The 19918-nt window shown below is 40.0% G+C and overlaps 1 protein-coding gene across 1 annotated transcript; it reads right to left on the bottom strand.

The window, feature by feature from the left end:
* Positions 1–1697: 1697 nt before the first annotated feature.
* Positions 1698–17916, bottom strand: LOC144629034 (uncharacterized). Its single transcript, XM_078487192.1, has 9 exons — positions 17785–17916; positions 13796–13888; positions 12495–12646; positions 11863–11946; positions 10510–10637; positions 7485–7624; positions 5443–6064; positions 4248–4415; positions 1698–2968 (listed from the first exon to the last, which is right to left on the bottom strand). The coding sequence occupies exons 1-9, from the start codon at positions 17871–17873 to the stop codon at positions 2894–2896; spliced, it is 1551 nt and encodes a 516-aa protein (XP_078343318.1). The 5' UTR covers positions 17874–17916; the 3' UTR covers positions 1698–2893.
* Between the last annotated feature and the right edge of the window lie 2002 nt (positions 17917–19918).

Here is a 19918-nt window from a genome sequence, read left to right as displayed (position 1 = left end):
TCTGTAAGCACTTGTCGTTTTGTCATTCAAACTTATTGGCATTTACTTGAGGTCACGATATTAAAGAGCGGATAGAAGTGATTTTATTTTCCTCGCGCCGACCACGTCACAGGTCACAAAATTCCGCACGTACTTCTTAATTCGTTGGTGTCATTTTCTTCAATTTTATATCACTGTTTCACAATACTGTGAAACCGAAAACTACTTTAGAACACTCCTTCAGGGATGATACTAGAGATGTCCACAAGTTCCTTGGCAACTTTTTGGCAACTTTTCATATTTCGAGCAACTTTTTTCCTTTCTGGGCAATTTCTAGACCGAAGATTGTTCCGAGTGTCATTCGAAGACCATACGAACGTTTCCGAACATTTTCGAAGATTAACGAAGTTTGTTGGAGATTTCCTAGGAAGACCTGAAGATGTTCAACTTTCAGCTCATTCCAGCAAACATGACGTCATCAATATCTTCAAGATTTTTCTCAGTGAAAGAAATCCTTTTTTACAGTAATAGAGATACTTTTGTTGCAATGAAATTGCATGAAAACGCTTCAAAATTTTACTTTCAAAGCGAAATTAGCATATTTTTGGTGAAGTTTTCTTAATAACGAAAAGCAACGCTTTGGAATATTTTTTAGTAACTTCTGAACAACTTTTTTAGAAATTTCGGACAGCCCTATGTAGGGCTTTCCACAAGTTGCTCGAGATTTCCCAAAACGTTGCCCGTAATTTCTCAAAAAGTTGCTCAAAAGTTGCTCCAAAAATCCAAAAAAGTTGCTTCTGATAATAAAAGTTGCTCGAAAGTTGCTCCGAAAACTCCAAAACGCTGCTTCTAATCAAGATAATTTCTTTAAATATATGCTCATTTTCCTTTGAGGGTTTGATTTCTAAACAAAAAAAAGATTTCTAAGCAGTTTTATGCAATTTTACAGCAAAAGAAGTATCTAGTAAATAACATATCAAGGCCGGGGAAAATTTGTAAAATGATGACGTCATGTTTGCTGAAGAAGTTTTTGTAATGTTTTAATGCAGAATGAGCCGAAAGTTGAAACGTCTTCAGACGGTTCTCGAAAATCTTCGTCAAACTTCGTAAATCTTCGGAAAGGTGCGTATGGCCTTTGAACAACACTAGGATAATCTTCGGAGATCTTCGGTCTGGAAATTGCTCAAAATGCAACAAGTTGCTCGAGAGGAAAAAAAGTTGCTCGAAGGGAAAAAAGTTGCTCGAAACATGAAAACTTGCCAAAAAGTTGCCGAGCAACTTGTGGAAAGCCCTAGCCCTATGTGCCACCCAATCCACACCTCAGACAATTACCAAAAACATCAGGGGTAGAGGCGAACCGCCAAGAATTTAACAAAACAACTCATAATCTCGCTTAGAGAATTAGGGAAATAGATGATCATTTTCAAAGTTAGAAATTGGCGAAGCCAGTCGTTTACCGTGTACTTCACCGGATTAGGGGAAAGGGAAAAGGTTGGGGTATTGCGTGACAATCACGAACGAAAGAGACGTTGCGTGACGACTGGCTAAGTGTCGTTCCCAGATCTTCTCACTGTTCGAGATGAGAAATGTTCTGGGACAAGTTTAGGAGTTTGCTGGCTGCCTTTTTCCAAGTCGAGATCATCTAACGAATATCAGACACCAGAAAATATGAAAATGGAATATGTTGCTGTAGTACAACCAAGAAAACAGAAAACAACTTGTTTCACTTTCCCAATTTTATATTGCTTTATTGTCACCAGTGACGAACAGCTTAGAAAATAAAGGAATTAGTAACCGCAAAGTCGTTAGAAATGGACATTCATTGACCTTTAAATCGTTAATCAACTCATTAAACAATTCAAGCGTATTCAGATGCCTTTCGAATACCTACTATAGGTCTGTTTCTTCTAAAATGGTTTGCCTTCCAAAACTTAAGGGTTCTGTTTGTCATAGACTGTTAGTGCTTCGCCTTGTCTGTCTGTCTGTCTGTCTGTCTGTCTGTCTGTCTGTCTGTCTGTCTGTCTGTCTGTCTGTCTGTGGTAGAGAAGATTATCCAAAACGGATATGTTGAAAAGTTAAAATAACGTCCGCGATGGCGTCATAAAAAGAAAAAACAAACTACTAAAATGTAAACTCTAATGTAAACTCTCATTATAACGGACACCTTCGGGACAATTTGGTGTCCCCAATAGAGAAAGTCCGTAGTAGCGGGAGTTATTTTCAGTAATTCTTACTCGCTGGGATATCAACTCCTGTTCGGGGTGTCCGTAATATCGAGATGTCCGCAAGGCGGGAGTTGACTGTAACAACAAGATTGTCAGAGCATCTGTCCTTCTAATTTCAGCCTGCTCTTTAATGTCAAATCTAACATACGATACCAAATATATTTTCTGACTATATTCGCCAGTCTTTTTTAACTGCAAATTCACCCTTGAATACTGTGGTGAGCATAAAATATAAGCAGCTCTACACCTCCAAAGCAGAGGCCGTCTTCTACAGATCATTGTCAATGTGTAATAGTGTTTCCATTGTGATTGCGTTATCAGCTTGAATGTCACACAGTTCTCGGAAGTCACGCAATCCATGCTATTATAAAACAACTGCGAAGGTCGAACAGGAACCAAAGAAAGGTTTTTTCTCCCCTTGGAGCGGATAGTTACCTTACTTAAAGTGTTTCAATTAAAAATATAATCCTTTAAATACACTGTAGCACCGAGTTTTAAATGTCATTGTTTATCATAAAATGTCAGCTGTTGTTTAGAGAGCCTTTTTAGTTGTTAAAAAAACCCTTCACATGACCGATGTGAGGCTGACCAACGAACTAGCATCCGTGAACCACTGACCCATGAAATAACATCTCCTCCACTCCCCAATTCTATAGTGTTATTTCTAACAATCGCTGACTGCTTTGTCGTCAAGTTTGTTTTGCTGAAGATTCGCAGTCGCCGAGTAACTTTCTGACTGTTTTCCAAGCATCTTGCGGGGGAGTCTAGAATTGAGATGAAAGAATTTTTTTGTTATCAAATAAAAAGCTTTACCAACGGTTGTTTTTGTATACCTTCTATTGTGGGAGGCGCGGTGGCCAAATGGTTAACGCGTTGGACTGGAAATCGAGAGATCTGGGTTCCAGAGATGATCGGGATCATTGTGCTGTGTTCTTGGGAAAGATTCTTTACTCTTACAGTGTCTCTCTCCCACAACAGGGACACAAACGAGTGCTTACGAACTGTCAGGGCAACCCCACAAACACTGTGGCACGGAGTAGCCTGCGCTGCACTAGCACCCTATTCAGGGGGAGTAGATTTACTGTTGTAAAGAGGTGTTATATGCGCCTCCTCCCCGCCCCCTCGCGCCTCCCGCTTTGCAGTGGCGTCCAGTTCTCTCGCGATTCTTTTCCCGCCTTAAAACGATTGGAGAAAAGTAAGATAAAATTGTCTCGATTGGCTTACAAACTTTCCCCATTAGATACTGATTTAAAACAGGGAACCCCTTCCAAAAACTGCTCTCTTGATATTAACGCTCGCTGAGATTTGGTTACTTTACCAGAAGCGGAGATCAGACTGCCGATCAGACTGCAGCAAAGTTACGCGCAGTGTTCAAAATTGCCATGTTTTTTTTTTCGCTAAAGGCCTCTCAACAAAGTCAAATACATCCAACCCTTAAAGTATGTGCCAATTCTCAGCTTTATCGGAGTTTGAATAATCTCGCACGAGAAAATTAAATTGCTATTTTGTGCAGTATACACCAGTTGCGTGTGCTTAGCCTTCAGAACAATTGGCCTTATCACGGTTTTCGACACCGGGAAGAAATTACAGTGTTTGTATGGGAATCCGACGGCAAATATCTTTAACAAAAATTAAATTCTTGACAACTTATGAATTGTAAAGTTAAAATACTAGGCAAAAGTTTTTATTCGCCGAGTTTGAAGGATTTAGCTGGGCTAGAAAGCGTTCAGTTACGTTTTTAATTTCCCATACATTTGTCTGTTTCCTCTGCAGATTTACGTTCCGGTTCGGTGAGTTGACGCGGTTTGCGGGAAAAAATTATAGACAAATGTATGGGAAATAAAAAAGTTGTCCAGAATTAGATTTTTGTAAAAGATATTTGCCATCGGATTCCCATACAAACACTGTAATTTCTGCTTGCTTTGCCTACCCGTCAAGATGGCGTCGAAAACCGTGATAAGGCCTATTTGCTTTGCTAATTTCAAATAAGCGTCCTTTCTCCCCGGGCATTAAATCGGATCATTATCACAAAACTGATCGTACCTCGTGTATCAAGTGCGTTGCTGTTGGACTCAACGAAGGAAGAAGTGTCCCCAGAAGGAGCTTCCAGCCAGCTGGAGTGGTGTTCCCGTCACTGTCGAGCATGTTCACAATCCAAGGACACCAGGTCCGGTGCTCTGATAACACGTGAAAAGTGTTCTTTTCTATCTCCTGCAAAATACAGCAGCAAGTAACTGGAAACAGAGCAAGTACTATTTCCAGTCGGAATTTGGCTGAGCCTGCGATTTGCTCAGAGGTGTTGCTAGGCAACATGAACAAATCGTAATGATGCAACGTTGATGTGGCAACTTTTGGCGGCAAAACGGATGTTAGCGTGTCGTTCCCGCCAAAAGCACCACTGCAAAATGCCAACGGTTAAACAGGCGGCACGTACACGCAGTTCCCGCCAAAACTACAACTGCCAACTGCAAACGGTCAAACGGGCGGCGCATGTTTTTCCCGCCAAAACTACAGCTGCCAAATGCAAAACGGTCAAACGGATGGCGCCAGTAAAGTTGCGGCCAAAATTGTCAAATGCAAATATTTTTTTTCGGATTCCAAGTCAACATTTAAGACATTTAACTCTCAAAATTCAAGAAAACGCAAATAGTTAAAAACATAACTAGCGTTGAGTTCTTGCGTTTTACTGTTAGGTGGCGTTTAGGTGACTCGTTGTCGATAGCAGAATTTTGAATTGGAAAATAATCGCAAACGGTTTAAAAGCTAATACGAAGCTTTGCTAAAACGTTACCATTTCCTCTGACTGAGAAATAAAAAAGTCATCGTCCCAATTTTTTAATATTGACATAAATAGAGTGCCAGTGAGGTCAAACGTTTGGATGAATAATCTGCGATGTTTTGATAGAAAGGTAACCAGCAGGCGTATGATCTTCCATTGAGTTACCTAGAGTTCCGTAGCCTACGTAGCAGACGCCTGCGAAGTTAAATCGATTTTTTTCCTCGCGTGGCCCCCTTACGCCTTTCGCGTTTCCCATACGCGCGCTCGAAACTACGGCGCCTGCTACGCAGGCTAAGAGTTCCGTAGAGTTACGAAGAGTTAAGTTATTGCGGATTGGGTAGTAAGATTGAAACCAGTAAATGCATAAGAAAGGAATACCCTGATCTGCATGTACTGTTGGTAAAAAAAACACACGGTCATGCGATAACTTGACATGTCAGACCTTGCTTGTACATGTACCTGCAATCTCCTTTTCTTTGCCCTTGGTCCGCCATCTTCCCTCTCTGGCATGCCTTCCCTGCCACACCCCATAAACTCCAGCTCAGATTCCACATCCTGTAGTCTCTCCGACAAGCTTTCGTTTTCAACCTCCACACATAAGGACTCTGTCGCCTCCTCCCCTGGCAGGTTGGACAGAGAGCGATGCAATGGAGACTTGAGCCCCATTGGCTCGCGTGGCTTAACAGTCAATGTATTAGAAGTTTCTGTTGCCTCGTATTCTTTTTCCATTGCGGAATCCTCAGTCGAGGATCTGTCGGCTCTATCACAACTCCCACCCTCTTCCATGGGCTCTGACGTCTCTGCCTCTGCGACACTACCCTCGTCATCATCTGCGGCAGCCTCCTGGTTGTCGCCTGCATGGCTACTCCCTCTGTCGGAAGACACTTCGCGGACTAGGATCTGCCCCGGGCTTCTTTCACCACAAAACATTTGTCCAGTGTCCAGATAGGAAGGGGCACCCTGTCCTTGTCTTTCATCTTGATCAGTTGAAGAATGCGTCAGGGGGAAAAAATTCCACACACCAAGCTCCCTCCGGCACATGGAGCACGAGATAGTATTCAGTTCTGGATCACTTTCTGTACTGTAACAAAGTATTTATAAAACATACTGTGAGTTGGATACATGCAGACGCCTTTTGGTCACTGAAATGTAGACTATGTGGGAGGCACAGTAGCCTAATGGTAACAGCATTGGACAGGTCTTCTCAACCGTTACCGTAAATGATCTAATAAACGCCTGGGGCGTCTATTAAATTTTTGGGGTCCTAGGGGAGGCGTTTAATAGATATGAGGTGTTTATTAGAGAGAGGCGTTTATTTCACTTTAACTGTCACAACGTCAACACAGCAAATAGGATGCGTAGTTTGCTAGTGGAGTAAGATACAAAACAGAGTTTGTGGGTAGCAGACTAATCTATTTTGCGCCAGGAGCCCATGGTCATGGGCTCCTGTTTGAGCTACTGTAACACAAAGCCTAGAGATGTCGTTCATAGTTCGATATCGAAGTTTTCATCATCAGGGTCAACCACGTTGGCGTTGTTGGCCTCTTTGATGTCGGAGTCAAGCAAGGATTTATTCTATGGAGCATTTCCTTGGTTTTTGAGGTGATTCTTGGAGGGGGGCGTCTATTAGACACGGGGCTTTTATAAGAGGGGGCGTCTAATACAAACTTTACACATCAGGGGAGGCGTTTATTAGATACAGGGCGTTTATTTGAGAGTGGGCGTTTATTAGATCATTTACGGTAAATGAAAAAAAACAATGCCACTTCTAGTTTCTGCTGCCTTGAACTTTCTAAGAGTTTGAAGCAAAAATGTAAAAGACTTTTGGAATAAAACATTATAAAAAGAGCAGTGGTAAATCAAGCTAGGATCCAATAAACTAGGTGGATTAGATTATTAAAGTTCCTATGCATAATGCAGCATACACTTGTAAAAGTGTTACTTTTCAGTGACTTTCTTTACTTTTGGCTCGAGAGTGGAGTTTTCACCTGATAGCTGTTGCCAAGGGTGGAGAGTGGAGCAGCAATACTCCTAGCCACTGCAAAGTGCTGGCCTTTCCAACCACCACTAGGCATCAATAAGGCTTTACTAAAGTTAATTAACTGTTTTGAACTGTACACAATATCCCTACAAGATTACATTCCTTAAGGTGTCAGTACATGGCAATAAACCACATCAGACTATCAGGCTTTTGAGTAAAGACTTTGAGGTAACATTTAAGGTGGCTCGTAATAGCTTAGTCAGAATTAGATATGCCGGTTTTTGGTGTTCTCTCGCAGCTACAGCAGTAATGTTTAGGAAAATCCTTTAGTTCAAACTTGTGAAAGTTTTACAAATGAACAAATCAATGTTATTGTGACTTCAATTTGTTTATTGGTAGAACCTTTACAAAGTTTTACTAAAAGATTTTCCTAAACATTATTGGTGTAGCTATAATAGAATGCAAAAAATGGATCTATCTAATTCTGACTAAGCTTATTACGAGCTATGTATGTAGTTACCTTCCCGTCCAGCCACACAGTGCAATAATACAAGATGCTTTGGAGGCTCGCTCTAAGTCCAGTTCATTTCTTGTCCAACAAATGCTACCTGGATCAACTAAATTCTGAAGTCCTTCAATGTGACCTGATGTCAAACAATCCTTCAATTTAAAACAAAAAAATATAAATATGATTACACTTGGAAAACAGTGAATGCATATAGTGTTTTTAAAAACACAGCCAGCAAAGTCTTACAGACTATAATAATTTTAATTGATCAATCATGCATTAATTTCTCAACCATAAACCTGATGGTTTATCCATAATCAATAATTTTGAATTCTTAATGCCTAAACTTCAATGCTCACTGTCACAGAAGGAGGACTTTTGGTCTTAAAAGGCTAAAACCTATTATTGTTTGGCAAGTTGCAAATGTAGTCAAGCAAGCAGCAAGAAGAGACAGTAATCTTGCCATTTTTGGTGAATTGTTTGACTTGTCTCATTTACGTTGATTGCATTGGGAAGCAACATGTCAGATATATTACTTGGATAACATGCATTGTCAATAGTTAAACAAATCCACAAATTGGCCAGGGAAAATCATTGTTAGTGGGGTGCCTCCTCTTTCAGTGATTTAAAGTGCCTATGAAGTAAAAAATAACTTTGCTCAATTTGCTTGTTTATGTCTTAGTTAGCACGAATATGCGTGTTTAAGATATCAAAAGCGCTTTTTTCTAGTATTTTTTGAGCCTCGAAGTTTGGATTTCGCAATTTGAAGTGGGCCCTTTTCGCGCGCGGCCAAACGCTCCGGTTTCACCGGAAATGACGTACTTAGTGGTTCTAAAGACACCATGATTATGGCGTAAAGAGAGCAAAGAGGGCTGGCGAAAGCTATATTTCGGCTTTTGAGTCAAACAAAGGCAATTGCACAAACGAAACTGCATCAAATACACTTATTTCCTTTGGTGAAGCTTCGCAGAGTAAATGGAAGCGAAATTTCAATGTGTATAGTAAAGCTATTTGTTCTGATGAAAACGCAAGAAGAAACGAATTCTGTTCCGTCGGCAGTTCGAGGATCGCTGTTCTCAGCAAACGCTCTTCCTTGCCACAAATGAAACGATAAAGTCATGAAGCGAAGAGGAAATTTATCAAAAGAGTTATCTCTGTAAAGGATATGGTGGTCTCTCTATATCATTCTGCCCTGACTAGCCGAAGAAAGATTTAGCAGTCGCGCCAGGAGTTTACAATATGTTACACAGCTGGGTTCAGTATACGTGTTATTCTTTTATTATGAGACTTTGTTCCTCAAAATTTAATTTGTATGGTTAGTAGATCGTGTTATCATTCGTAAGGTAGCAGTCGTTTCCTTTCCCAAACACTTGAAACGATCGATCGCCAGACGCAAACGAATGCATCTGTGAAAGAAGCAAAAATATGGAATGTAAATTCGACTTGAGTGCCGGTTAGAAATGCTTGTTAATGTTTTCAAGTAGCGTGCTTCGAATGTTGTCATTCATGTCTGCACCAGTCCGGTAGTATTCTATGGCGAATGCACTTTTAAACAACACACTGAGATCTTGCAAAATCTTGGACAAATTTTACGGCTCCCTTCGCCGGAATTATTTGCTGATAAACACGCACTGTAATTTAAAGCAGGATTTATCGTATCCGGATAAAGAAGTCGACGGTTGAAAATATACCGTAGAGCTAACGAACCATTAAGAGCCAACAACTGCAGTTCTGTTTATTCTTGAAGAGGAAATTTTTGGTTTCGTTCAAGTCAAAAAGTGCTGATCTTGAGTTTGAAGAAGTGTTATCTTGCCGTGTTGTCAAGTTTAATTATGTCACTCTCACGCTTCGGAGAAATATGTCAGTCCACTGTACTTTCCCACACAAGAACACAATCAAAATGAAAGCGAGCAACTGATCGCTACTTGTATTAAAATCACCAAATCGTTATATAATACTGTACCGTACCGTAACCTGAATTTACACATTCGACAAGCAAGAGAAGCAAGCAACCTCGGCGCGGCAAGCAGCGCTCGGTAGTAACGAAAACGAAGCGCTCGTGTCAATTCCGAAGCACATTGCGACACTGCGAAACCACTCACAAAATCAAAGCCCGTCGATGTATGTGCTTTTGGAAACAATAAAAATTCTAGTTATTCATTTTTTATAGGGAATTTCTCAAATGAATCTGCTTCGCCGAACTTCGATCGTCCTCGTCGACCAGCGTTTTGTGTGAAAGAGCGCTTGATCGGCTTGCGGCGGTTGGACAGGTCCAACTAGCTACTTCAGTCCATTTAGTGTCACGATATTTCATTGTGCGATTTATTTCTGCTAGAAACCCGCTCTGCCAAGTTCGCAGATGGCAACATATCGTTCTTGTCGGACAAGATTTCGATTTATCAACGAAAAAGCAGCAACAATCTCAGGTGAAGTAGTGAACTTCACTGTGTATCAACAAAATCTAAGTGTAAACTGATCCGTGGAACCACTAACTACGTCATTCGAGCCAAATTCGTGTCCAGTCTCCGGACCCACTGTTTTGTCTTACCGAGGGCACTTTAGGCGGCAAAAAGTCCGATTTCTCTCTCTTTGACATTATTCTTTTTTTAACTTTTCGGAAAGTAGACATAATAAGCTACCAAAAAAAGCAAAAAAGTTTTTTACTTCATAGGCACTTTAAATTATATTTGATGGTTGCATGTCTTAGATTAGAAGATAAAGGTTTTCCTAGGAGGTACATTAAGAGCAGCCACTCTTGCACACAACCCACATTTTCACATGTTGCAATGTGCCTTTTCCTAGTCCAAACACTGTCATCCCCACTTAACAATGTCTAATATTTTGTCTGGCAAAACAATCAGAACAACTGGCATGACAACATGGCCAGGGCTGTCAATTAAAAGTAAAACCAGGGACGGCAGAGCCGGTGGGAGGGGGGGGGAATTGTTTCGGCATCCCTGAAAACCCCCAACGTCAATCCATTGTAAACAACACATCAAATTATCTTCTGCTGTCAAAAGAAAAATTTGTTACCCACCATATCCTCAATGGCTTGTTCATCCACACAGGGGATCTCGTCGACAAGTGTGATAATGGATCGCCATCTTTCTCTGTAGTCCTCCAGCCACTGAGCATAGCTGTACAATGGTAACTTTACAAATGACTCTGTTGATCACAAAATTAAACAATGGTCAGAAGATGGAAAATATGTACTTCTTTATTACTTGAATAGTCTGTTGGCAAAATGGATATGGCCAAATACTGAAAAACAGCATCTCCATGTCTATGTACATAACCCCAGCTATTTAGACTTTACATTTGTAACCACTACGTGGGAGGCGCGGTGGCCTAATGGTTAGCGCTCTCGACTCCGAGTCGAACGGCCCGGGTTCGAGGCCTGGCCGGGGCGCTGCGTTGTGTTCTTGGGCAAGACACTTTACTCTCGCAGTGCCTCTCTCCACCCAGGTGTATAAATGGGTACCGGCGAATTTACTGCTGGGGGGGTAACCCTGCGATGGACTAGCATCCCATCCAGGGGGAAGTAGCAATACTCCTAGTCGCTTAATGCTACGGAAACCGGGATAAGCTCCGGCTGTATGGGCCTCATGGCTCGGAGACAGACATTACCTTTACCTAGTAAGGGAACACCAAGTCTGTTACACTTGTTACCTAGTAGGGTACACCTGGGCCTGACCAATATACACTTGTAAGCACTACTGACAATATGCAATTTTATGTAACTGTATCTATTAGATATTATTAAAATTAATCAACAACATCCTCTGTCGCGATATAGAATCCAGAAAAAAATTATATGTGTCATAAAAACTGGAAAGTCGACTTTGCCGATATTTCGTGTTTATTAAAAACACTTCATCAGGGCAACTGATGAAGGCAGTTTAAACCGTTACACAAATACGCGTTAGCTGGCGTGAGATGCTACTATTACAATCAAATAATGCTGCGCGCGGGCTAGGTAGCACACATTACAATAAAATCTAAGATACAATAAAACTCAAGATGCGCGCGCGCTTGATCGCGCGCTTCACAAAAATCAACAGAAAATTAAATATAAGTACAATAACTCTAAAAAACATCTCTTCTTGGGTTTCTACTACAAAAGAAATCATCACTATTTAACCCCTGCGGATAAATTGATCTTAGTTTGTATGCCCACTGCGCCTCCCTATCTTTAAGGTACTGCTCCCCTGTACACCTATCAAGTCAACAAGCTGAATCCTTACGTCATTTAAGCCACTATGGTCTGACTGGTTAAAATGTCTATAAATAATGTCATCCTTAGCCTTTCTATCTGCAGACGATCTTCTATGAGCATTAGATATTATTATATGTACATGTACCGGTACATGTAAGAATAATAATTACAAACCAGGGCAGGGATTATCTGGCCATCGGCACAATTTAGAATGACCACTCACAAGTGCTTCCTTCAATTGCTCACAAGTCTTGGCATCTAGAGGTTTGGATTAAAAAATGTGCATAGATTAGTAACTGCCTACTGTTTCTAAGTGAAGTGGTTTACTAAAAAATTATATTTAGCTCATAATGTAACACTGGAATTTGCAGTTACCCTAGATGATGCCAAGTGCATGACCGCCCCTGCTAACTAAGATTCTTTCCTAATTTTCAGGATGCTTCCAACATTGCCAATTCTAGCAGTATGCAGGATGCATTTCACATATGAACCTGGTAAAAAATGCTTAAATATAGCTTGCCGCAAATCTCCCCATAGCTCAGTAGCTGGGGCATCCAACCAGAGTGCAGAAGTTCATGGGTTTATTTCCATCCAGGACTCAGTTTTTTCTTTTTCCCATGCTCACAACAATGTTATTAATTGATCAGTAGTTTGTTTGTGAATATCATTTCAACATTCCTTTTTCACTTGCACTCCTGAATTCCTTGGCATTCATATACATGTACATGTATGTACAACCTTAAGAGACGTTATTTCCACAGAAATTACAAATAAATTGCACTTTCATTAAATACAGTGTAACTCACACATATCAGAATCCCATGTGGTGGATATGGTCGCATCAAGACACGCCTTGCAGCTGACGCACTGCAAGATGTCAACCTCGCTGTTCTCCCAGCCATATCGTGCACAGTGTAATGGCGACAGTGCAAGAGGTTTTGCAAACCATGTAAATTGATGAACAAAGTTAAGGTATAAAACTATTTATTCATCACACAGGTTTGAAATGCATTTATTTATGATAAGAGCAAAAGACTGATACTAATAATATTAATTTTGTCAAATCTTTGTTTGTTTTTTGGCCATGACTATAACCTTTGGTTATTGTCTCTCAGTAGCATTTTCAAAATAACAATAAAAAAGTTCAAGCAAGGCCTGAAACTACTGTTAAAATTAAATGCTAAAATTCAAGTTTTCGCCAATCCACCACATCAGATAGTAAAAATATTATGCATAGGCCTACCTGTATATACAAATACCTTTGTTATCTATAGGTCTATGCTGAATATATTTCCTATCCCTGATTACGCCGTGGATTGGCAACGCTGGGGTGCTTTCCATGGAATTTTTGTTGAAAATTTTTTGACAAATGAAATAGTGCAAATGTAAACGGAATGAAAAGAAGCTGTTCCTTTTTGAAATTCCATTTTCCACTGCAAAGAGCCTGGGTCCAAAAAACATGGCGATTGAGGGTGACACTTTTCTTCTTTATCTTCCTCTTTTGTGAAGCCTCAAAGAAAGTTCAAAGGAAAAACCCTCGCCCTTTGAGAAGAATCGTCCTCTTTCTACACTCGACAGGAATTTTGGACCAACTTGAATTGATTCAACAGGTAAATTATAGCGTTCTTTGGTTCATTTGTTGACCTTGCTCTGTGAATGAACAGTCTGGTTGTAGCAAATGGAACAGTAAATTTCTGGTCATTCTGGGAGAAACGGGAAAAGAGGAATACCTTTGAAGGTATTTCTTTCCAAAAATTTCCAGTGGAAAGGTCCATTCTCTATTTTCCAATTGCCCATAATACACTTTGTTTGCCCCCCAAATTTTGCATATTAAACTATTGTTTTCAAATTCTCTTGGGAGGACTGCATATTTCCAAAACGATAGTTTATGCAAAATTTGGGGGGTAAACAAAGTGCATTATGGGCAATTGGAAAATAGAGAATTCCATTTGATTTCCCACTGAAACAACCGGTTTTTCCGTACAAATGGAAAGTGTTCCAGCCTGGATTTTAGCATTTAATTTTAACAGTAGTTTCAGGCCTTATTTGAATTTTTATATTGCCCATGACTGTGTTTAAAGTTTAAAACTGTAGGTAAAAGGATACAGAGAATGTTTCCACTCGGCTCCAAAATGCTTCTGTACTTCTTGGCTGGCTTCTGCAAAATGACTCTAAAGCAGGATCATCTTGTTCTGGACTCCTACAGAAAAAACAAATTTATCAAAATTCAGTAAATAATAATTTAAAGCATCCATGAATTCAGTAGCCCTTTGGGATAAATTTGTGACTATTGAAGAAACTCTATCATGACTAGCTTATAAATATATCTGTTTTTTAGCCAAACGGGGTGGGAAGGGTGGGGGTGGAGGAGGGAGTAGTATGGGGTAGAATGGCTTAGCTCTCCTTAAAGCCCCTTGAAACTTTGATTTGTATGAAAGTGAATATTTAAAATTTCATATATTTGAACTATGAGAAAAAGATTTAAAGATGATTTCCAGTCCGTACTGCGCAATCTCCGCCTGCAATGTTTGTGAGTCTCACAAACAGAAGAATGTTTACTAGCAAAAATAAAAATTCCAGGACAAAACTTACCTTTTTCTTCATTATTAACCCCTTCCCTGCCATTGACGTATATATACGTCATGAGCTGCGTGACACGAACGACCTGCGACGTATATATACGTCATGAAATAAAACGTTTCACCCACTGCTCGGTCGTTCTAAAAAGTGAAACAAACTTTATGCTGGTCGTCAAGAAGCACTTGACGGTTCATGGAACAACCGCTGACCAATGTACAGAAGGCCGATCTCCCAATATCCTTTGTTTGTTTTTCAAACTGAAAACAAAATGGCGTCGCGGCGTAGTTCGCGGCGTAGCTATACTCGTGAAGAAGTTGTGGATGAATTATTTGCTGACCCAGGCTCAGATTTTAACGAACAAAGCAGTTCAGAAAGCGAAGAAGAATATTCTTCAGATAAATCTTCTTCAGACAACGAAGAGATCGAAAATTCATCGGAAAGTGACGAAGCAAATGGAGACAACAATGAAGAAGCACGTGGTCGTGGACGTGGACGTGGTGGTGGTCGTGGACGTGGACGTGGACGTGGGGCACCACGAAGAAACAGAGCTGAAGAACGACAACAACAAGAAGCGTTGTTAGAATTACAGTGGACTTCAAATGATCAGGAACCACAAATTCATCCATTCACTGCTCGCTCAGGTATTCAAGTTCAGCTTCCAAACACTGCAGGTGCAGGTGACTACTTGAGTTTGTTTCTTACTGATGAATTTTTTGACTTGTTGGTGGTGCAAACAAACCTATATGCTGCCCAGTACAAAAGGGACAACCCCCACTTGCCCCCAAATTCACGTGCAACTGCATGGATAGAAACTACACGAAATGAGATGAAGAAATTCCTGGCCCTTGCCCTTCTCATGGGGATTGTGAGAAAACCTGAAGTTTCCGACTATTGGAGCACAAATCCATTGTTGAAAGGGTCAATTTTCAATAATGTCATGCCAAGAAACCGTTTTCAGTCAATTTTGCAATTTCTGCATTTTGCAGATAACAGTAACTATGATGCAACTGATCCAAATCATGACAGGTTATACAAAGTCAGGCCTGTCATTGAATACCTAGTGTCAAAGTTCAAGAGCAGTTATATTCCAGAGCAGCATATTTCAATAGATGAGGAATTACTTTTGTGGAAAGGGCGACTGGTTTTCAAACAGTACATTCCACTAAAGAGGGCGAGATTTGGCATCAAGATGTTTAGCCTCTGCGAAACTACAGGCTACCTCTGGAACTCGTATGTCTATCTCGGCAAGGAACCAGATGCCGCTGCCACTGATCCGCAAATGGTAAGGAGGCTGGGTAAGAGTGGTGCTGTAATCCCTCGACTGATGCAAGACCTTCTCGGAAAAGGTTACAAACTCTTTGTTGACAATTGGTACACCAGCGAGGAACTGTTTTCTTACCTTTTTGAGAATGAGACAACAGCCTGTGGAACTGCACGCAAGAATAGGCTGCGGCTACCAGCTTCACTCAAGACAACTCGACTGGCAAAAGGGGAACATGCTTTCAGGAGGAAAGATAACATGCTGGCTGTGCGACTGAATGACAAGAAGGAGATTTATTTATTATCAACAATGCATAAAGCAAATGTTGTGGACACGGGAAAGAGAGACAGACATGGGAACAATGTCAGAAAGTTGCAACTTATCAATGACTACAATAAGTATATGGGCGGTGTGGACCGTAATGATGAGCTACTCGGCACCTACTGCTGTGTGAGAAAAAGCATGAAGTGGACAAAAAAAGTAGCATTCCACTTCATAGAGGAAGGAGTATTGAATGCTCATATTCTGTATAAGAAGTCAGGTGGAAAGAAGCCACTGCTGAAATTCAAGTTGGATTGTATTTCTGCCTTACTAGCGGCATCTTCGACCGAAGCTGTGGCAACCGATGCCACAAATCGTTATTCAGGCCGTCATTTTCCTGAGGTTATCCCCCCAACGCCTAACAAGCAGAATCCTCAGAAGAGATGTCAAGTTTGCTGGGGGCAAGGACGAAGAAAGGAATCCAGATATCAATGTGGACAATGTGACACACATCCGGGTCTTTGTGCAGCCCCGTGTTTTAGAATTTATCACACTGAGTAACTATTTTTAATCAGATAATGAACAAATAACTTTTGAAATAGCTTTTATTTACCAAAATCTATCTGTACATAGCAACTATAAAAAGATAATGTTGTGTTTTTCAGTTTTTGCTAATTTTATCAAAAATCCAAGATGGCCGCCGGTTGATCAGTATGGTATGTGACCATTAGGCGTGGCAGGGAAGGGGTTAACGCCAGATATCCTTGCAAAACAATAATAACGAGTAAAAGAAGCTCGACGGTATTTCAAACGTTTTAGCTCATCGTGAATTCTTGAACGAAACGATCCGTAATGGCGAACTAAAAAAACTTCATGTACGCTATCACTGAAGTGTAACGTTTCAACGAATTCAAAACAAAAATGAAAACAAACCCTGAGTCTGCGCAGTACGGACTGGAAATCATCTTTAACACATGAATGATCATTGCAGTTTTGTACACAACATAAGCAGCTGCGAACTCAGGCTTGAAAGGGACTCAAACCCATGACCTCTGTGATGTCCCTACAGTGCTCTTACCAACTGAGCTTTCTCTCCACAACTGCTTGCAAAACAATAATAACGAGTAAAAGAAGCTTGACGGTATTTCAAACGGACGTTTTAGATAACTGCCATGATCTTTCATGTGTTAAATTTGATTTGTGTATGGAAGGTTATTTGACTCCAACTCCTGTCAAAGTGTTTCTTTGAACATCTCTACATCAGTGACTGCAAAATGCCTTTTCACCAATCCAAACAGTGCACTTATCTTTGCATCAAATACTGTTAAGTAGTTGAACATTCCTCTCTTTTTATACTGGATTGCTTACAATACAGAATAAACCAATAACCTAATCATCACTCGGCCCAAATTAAATAATATATGAGCAACATTGGGCTTGGTTTAATCAAACACGAATCAATAAATATTATTGCCTTTTTGGGGTGAAATTTATTAACATAAAATATAAACCTATTTCTATTGAGACAATTTAAACCACTGACATTGATAGTAAATTGTGCATGTTAGCTAAAAATTATAATTAAATAGTATTTTTTCTTGACGTAAGCTAGTTGCAGTTGGATTGGATTTGCAACAGATGAAATTTTCATATGGATAAAAATCGTGACGTACAGTTTGCAAAGTCGTCGAACCCACAAACTTGATATCATCGAATGTTTCATCAAATACGATGACATGTTCCCTTGGATTTAGAATTCCAGAATACAAGAACAACGTCCTGACAGGAAATCGATTCGACATAGCTCTAGAACGTCTGATCGCTACACTTGAGGTAAACAACAATATGAAAACAACCTAGTTTGAACCAGTTTATCACGCATGCATGCATGCTTCGAATAACTTCGTATAAAGCACGTAAATATCGCTGTTCCTGTATGCAATCTGTAGGCCTTCATTAACGGAATATAATTTAGTTTTTCCATATGTACTTACCTTGATTCGTCCTCATTGCCAGATGTGTGAATAAAGCTGGATAACAGAGCGCGAACTCTCCGAGGAGTTCCTTCCACAGCTGCCGCCATATTGTCTTTGATTTGTCTCGCCCCCAGTACTTCTCTAAACCAAATTGGCTCGTCCCAGGGTCGTCTCGGCGATCAAATCCAAAATGGCGACGAAGCCAGGAAAAGTTCCAGTTTGGGCGGGGGTAGACCAAAAGAATTCCACTTTGCTATCAATTAGAGACTAGATATTTATATTTCAGAGCGAAGTGTCAAGAGGATGTTTTTATTTCAAAAGGGTGGCAGTTACAAAATTGAGATGCCACCCTTTACCGGGCCCTTTACCTATTGAGACAGGGCGTTACAGGAAGATACCCAGAGATGAGAGATTTTGCCCTTTGTGTAAATCATCTAGGGCTTTCCACACGTTGCTCGAGATTTCCAAAAAAGTTGCCCGTAATTTCTCAAAAAGTTGCTCAAAAGTTGCTCCAAAAATCCAAATAAGTTGCTTCTGATAATAAAAGTTGCTCGAAATTAAAGTTGCTCCAAAAAATCCAAAACGCTGCTTCTTATCAAGAGAATTTCTCTAAATATATGCTAATTTCTTTTTAAGAGTAAGATTTCTAAGCAGTTTTATGCACTTTTACAGCAAAATAAGTATCTAAACAACATATTATAGGGAAAATTTGTTAAATAACAAGGAATTTTTAACTGAGAAAAATCGTGATGATATCGATGACGTCATGTTTGTGACGAGTTTTGTAATGTTTTAATATGCAGAATGAGCCGAAAGGTGTAACGTCTTCAGATGTTCCTCGAAAATCTTCGACAAACTTCGTAAATCTTCGGAAACGTTCGTATTGCCTTTGAACAACACTCGGATTATCTTCGGAGATCTTCGGTCTGGAAATTGCTTAAAATGCAAAAAGTTGCTCGAGAGAGAAAAAGTTGCTCGAAGGGGAAAAAGTTGCTCGAAACATGAAAAGTTGCCAAAAAGTTGCCGAGCAACTTGTGGAAAGCCCTAAAATCATCTATCGGCGATGAGTTTCATTGTTTGATGAAATGCAATATCATCCTTCACTTCCTCACTAGTCTCCCTCGCAGCAATTTTTAGTGTCCTCACGCAACGCTCCTCCCCACAAATGGCCGTTTGTTGGGGAGGAGCGTTGCGTGACGACACTAAAAACGGCTGCGAGGAGGACTACTTCTTCACCTACGGTAAATCTTCCTGGAACGTCTGTTTGCATTAAACAACAGTTTTAGGATGTTTACTATTAATGCGCTATTTAAGTACACCCTGACTATGTGCGATGAAAACATAATTACCATCAGTTTAATTTATATCAATATTATTATAATGACTTTTTGACACGTTACAAATCTTTAACAAACGATGAATCCTCCTTTTGACTGTATTATTTTTTTATTCATTTTGTAATATTATAATTATTTTATTTCATTTGTATCCCTTAAAAGAAATTTACTTGTTGTATTAGAACTGGAATCTTCAGGTTGAAGAAATAGTTAATAAATCAACTTTCTTATTCTCAAAAAAGAAAGAAAAAAATGGTAACGTTACAAAATTAAAAAACAAACAACACACACGAGGTTTGGAAGAGGTGCCCTCCAAATATATATCGCCATGGTCACGATAACAGTTCAGTATTAATTGTGGCTTCGGTCTGCCGATACTGTTTTCAAACGAGAATTTTATTAATTAATTGTTAATCTAATATTGGTATTACGCAAGTCCCACACAGCTTATACTCAGAATACAGAATGTAGACTGAAGTCTGTTCTGAAATGGATGGAATATGTGAAATTCTGTCTAAGTTTTTATACTCAGAATACAGAATGTAGACTGAAGTCTGTTCTGAAATGGATGGAGTATGGGAAATTCTGTCTAAGTTGTTATAAAGTTGTTTACGTCCGGGGCTTATAACAGCCGGCATTTTACGATAGAACAAGATAGTTTTGAGATCGGGAGTTGACGTACGTAAAAACTGTAAACGTGCGTAAAAATGAAATTTTACGCGCGCGATTACGTGCGTCGAATTGGGTTGTCCAATTTCCAATGCCACGTTTTTTTCTAGGCATTTACGTATATTCTTTAACGCACGTTTTACGTA

This window comes from Oculina patagonica, chromosome 10 (assembly GCF_052425735.1).
Source record: "Oculina patagonica isolate OP01 chromosome 10, crgOcupat, whole genome shotgun sequence".
Lineage (NCBI taxonomy): Eukaryota > Metazoa > Cnidaria > Anthozoa > Scleractinia > Oculinidae > Oculina > Oculina patagonica.
The sequence above is the reverse complement of the archived record's forward strand: the minus strand, read 5'-3'. Positions and strand labels throughout refer to the sequence as shown.

Coding starts and splice junctions, on each gene's coding strand:
- LOC144629034 (XM_078487192.1), bottom strand. CDS start 17,873: ATGGCGGCAGCTGTGGAAGGAACTCCTCGGAGAGTTCGCGCTCTGTTA. Junction 13,889..17,784: donor GGCAATGAGGACGAATCAAG/GTAAGTACATAT, acceptor TTTTTTCTGTAG/GAGTCCAGAACAAGATGATC. Junction 2,969..4,247: donor CAACGCACTTGATACACGAG/GTACGATCAGTT, acceptor TCTCAATTCTAG/ACTCCCCCGCAAGATGCTTG.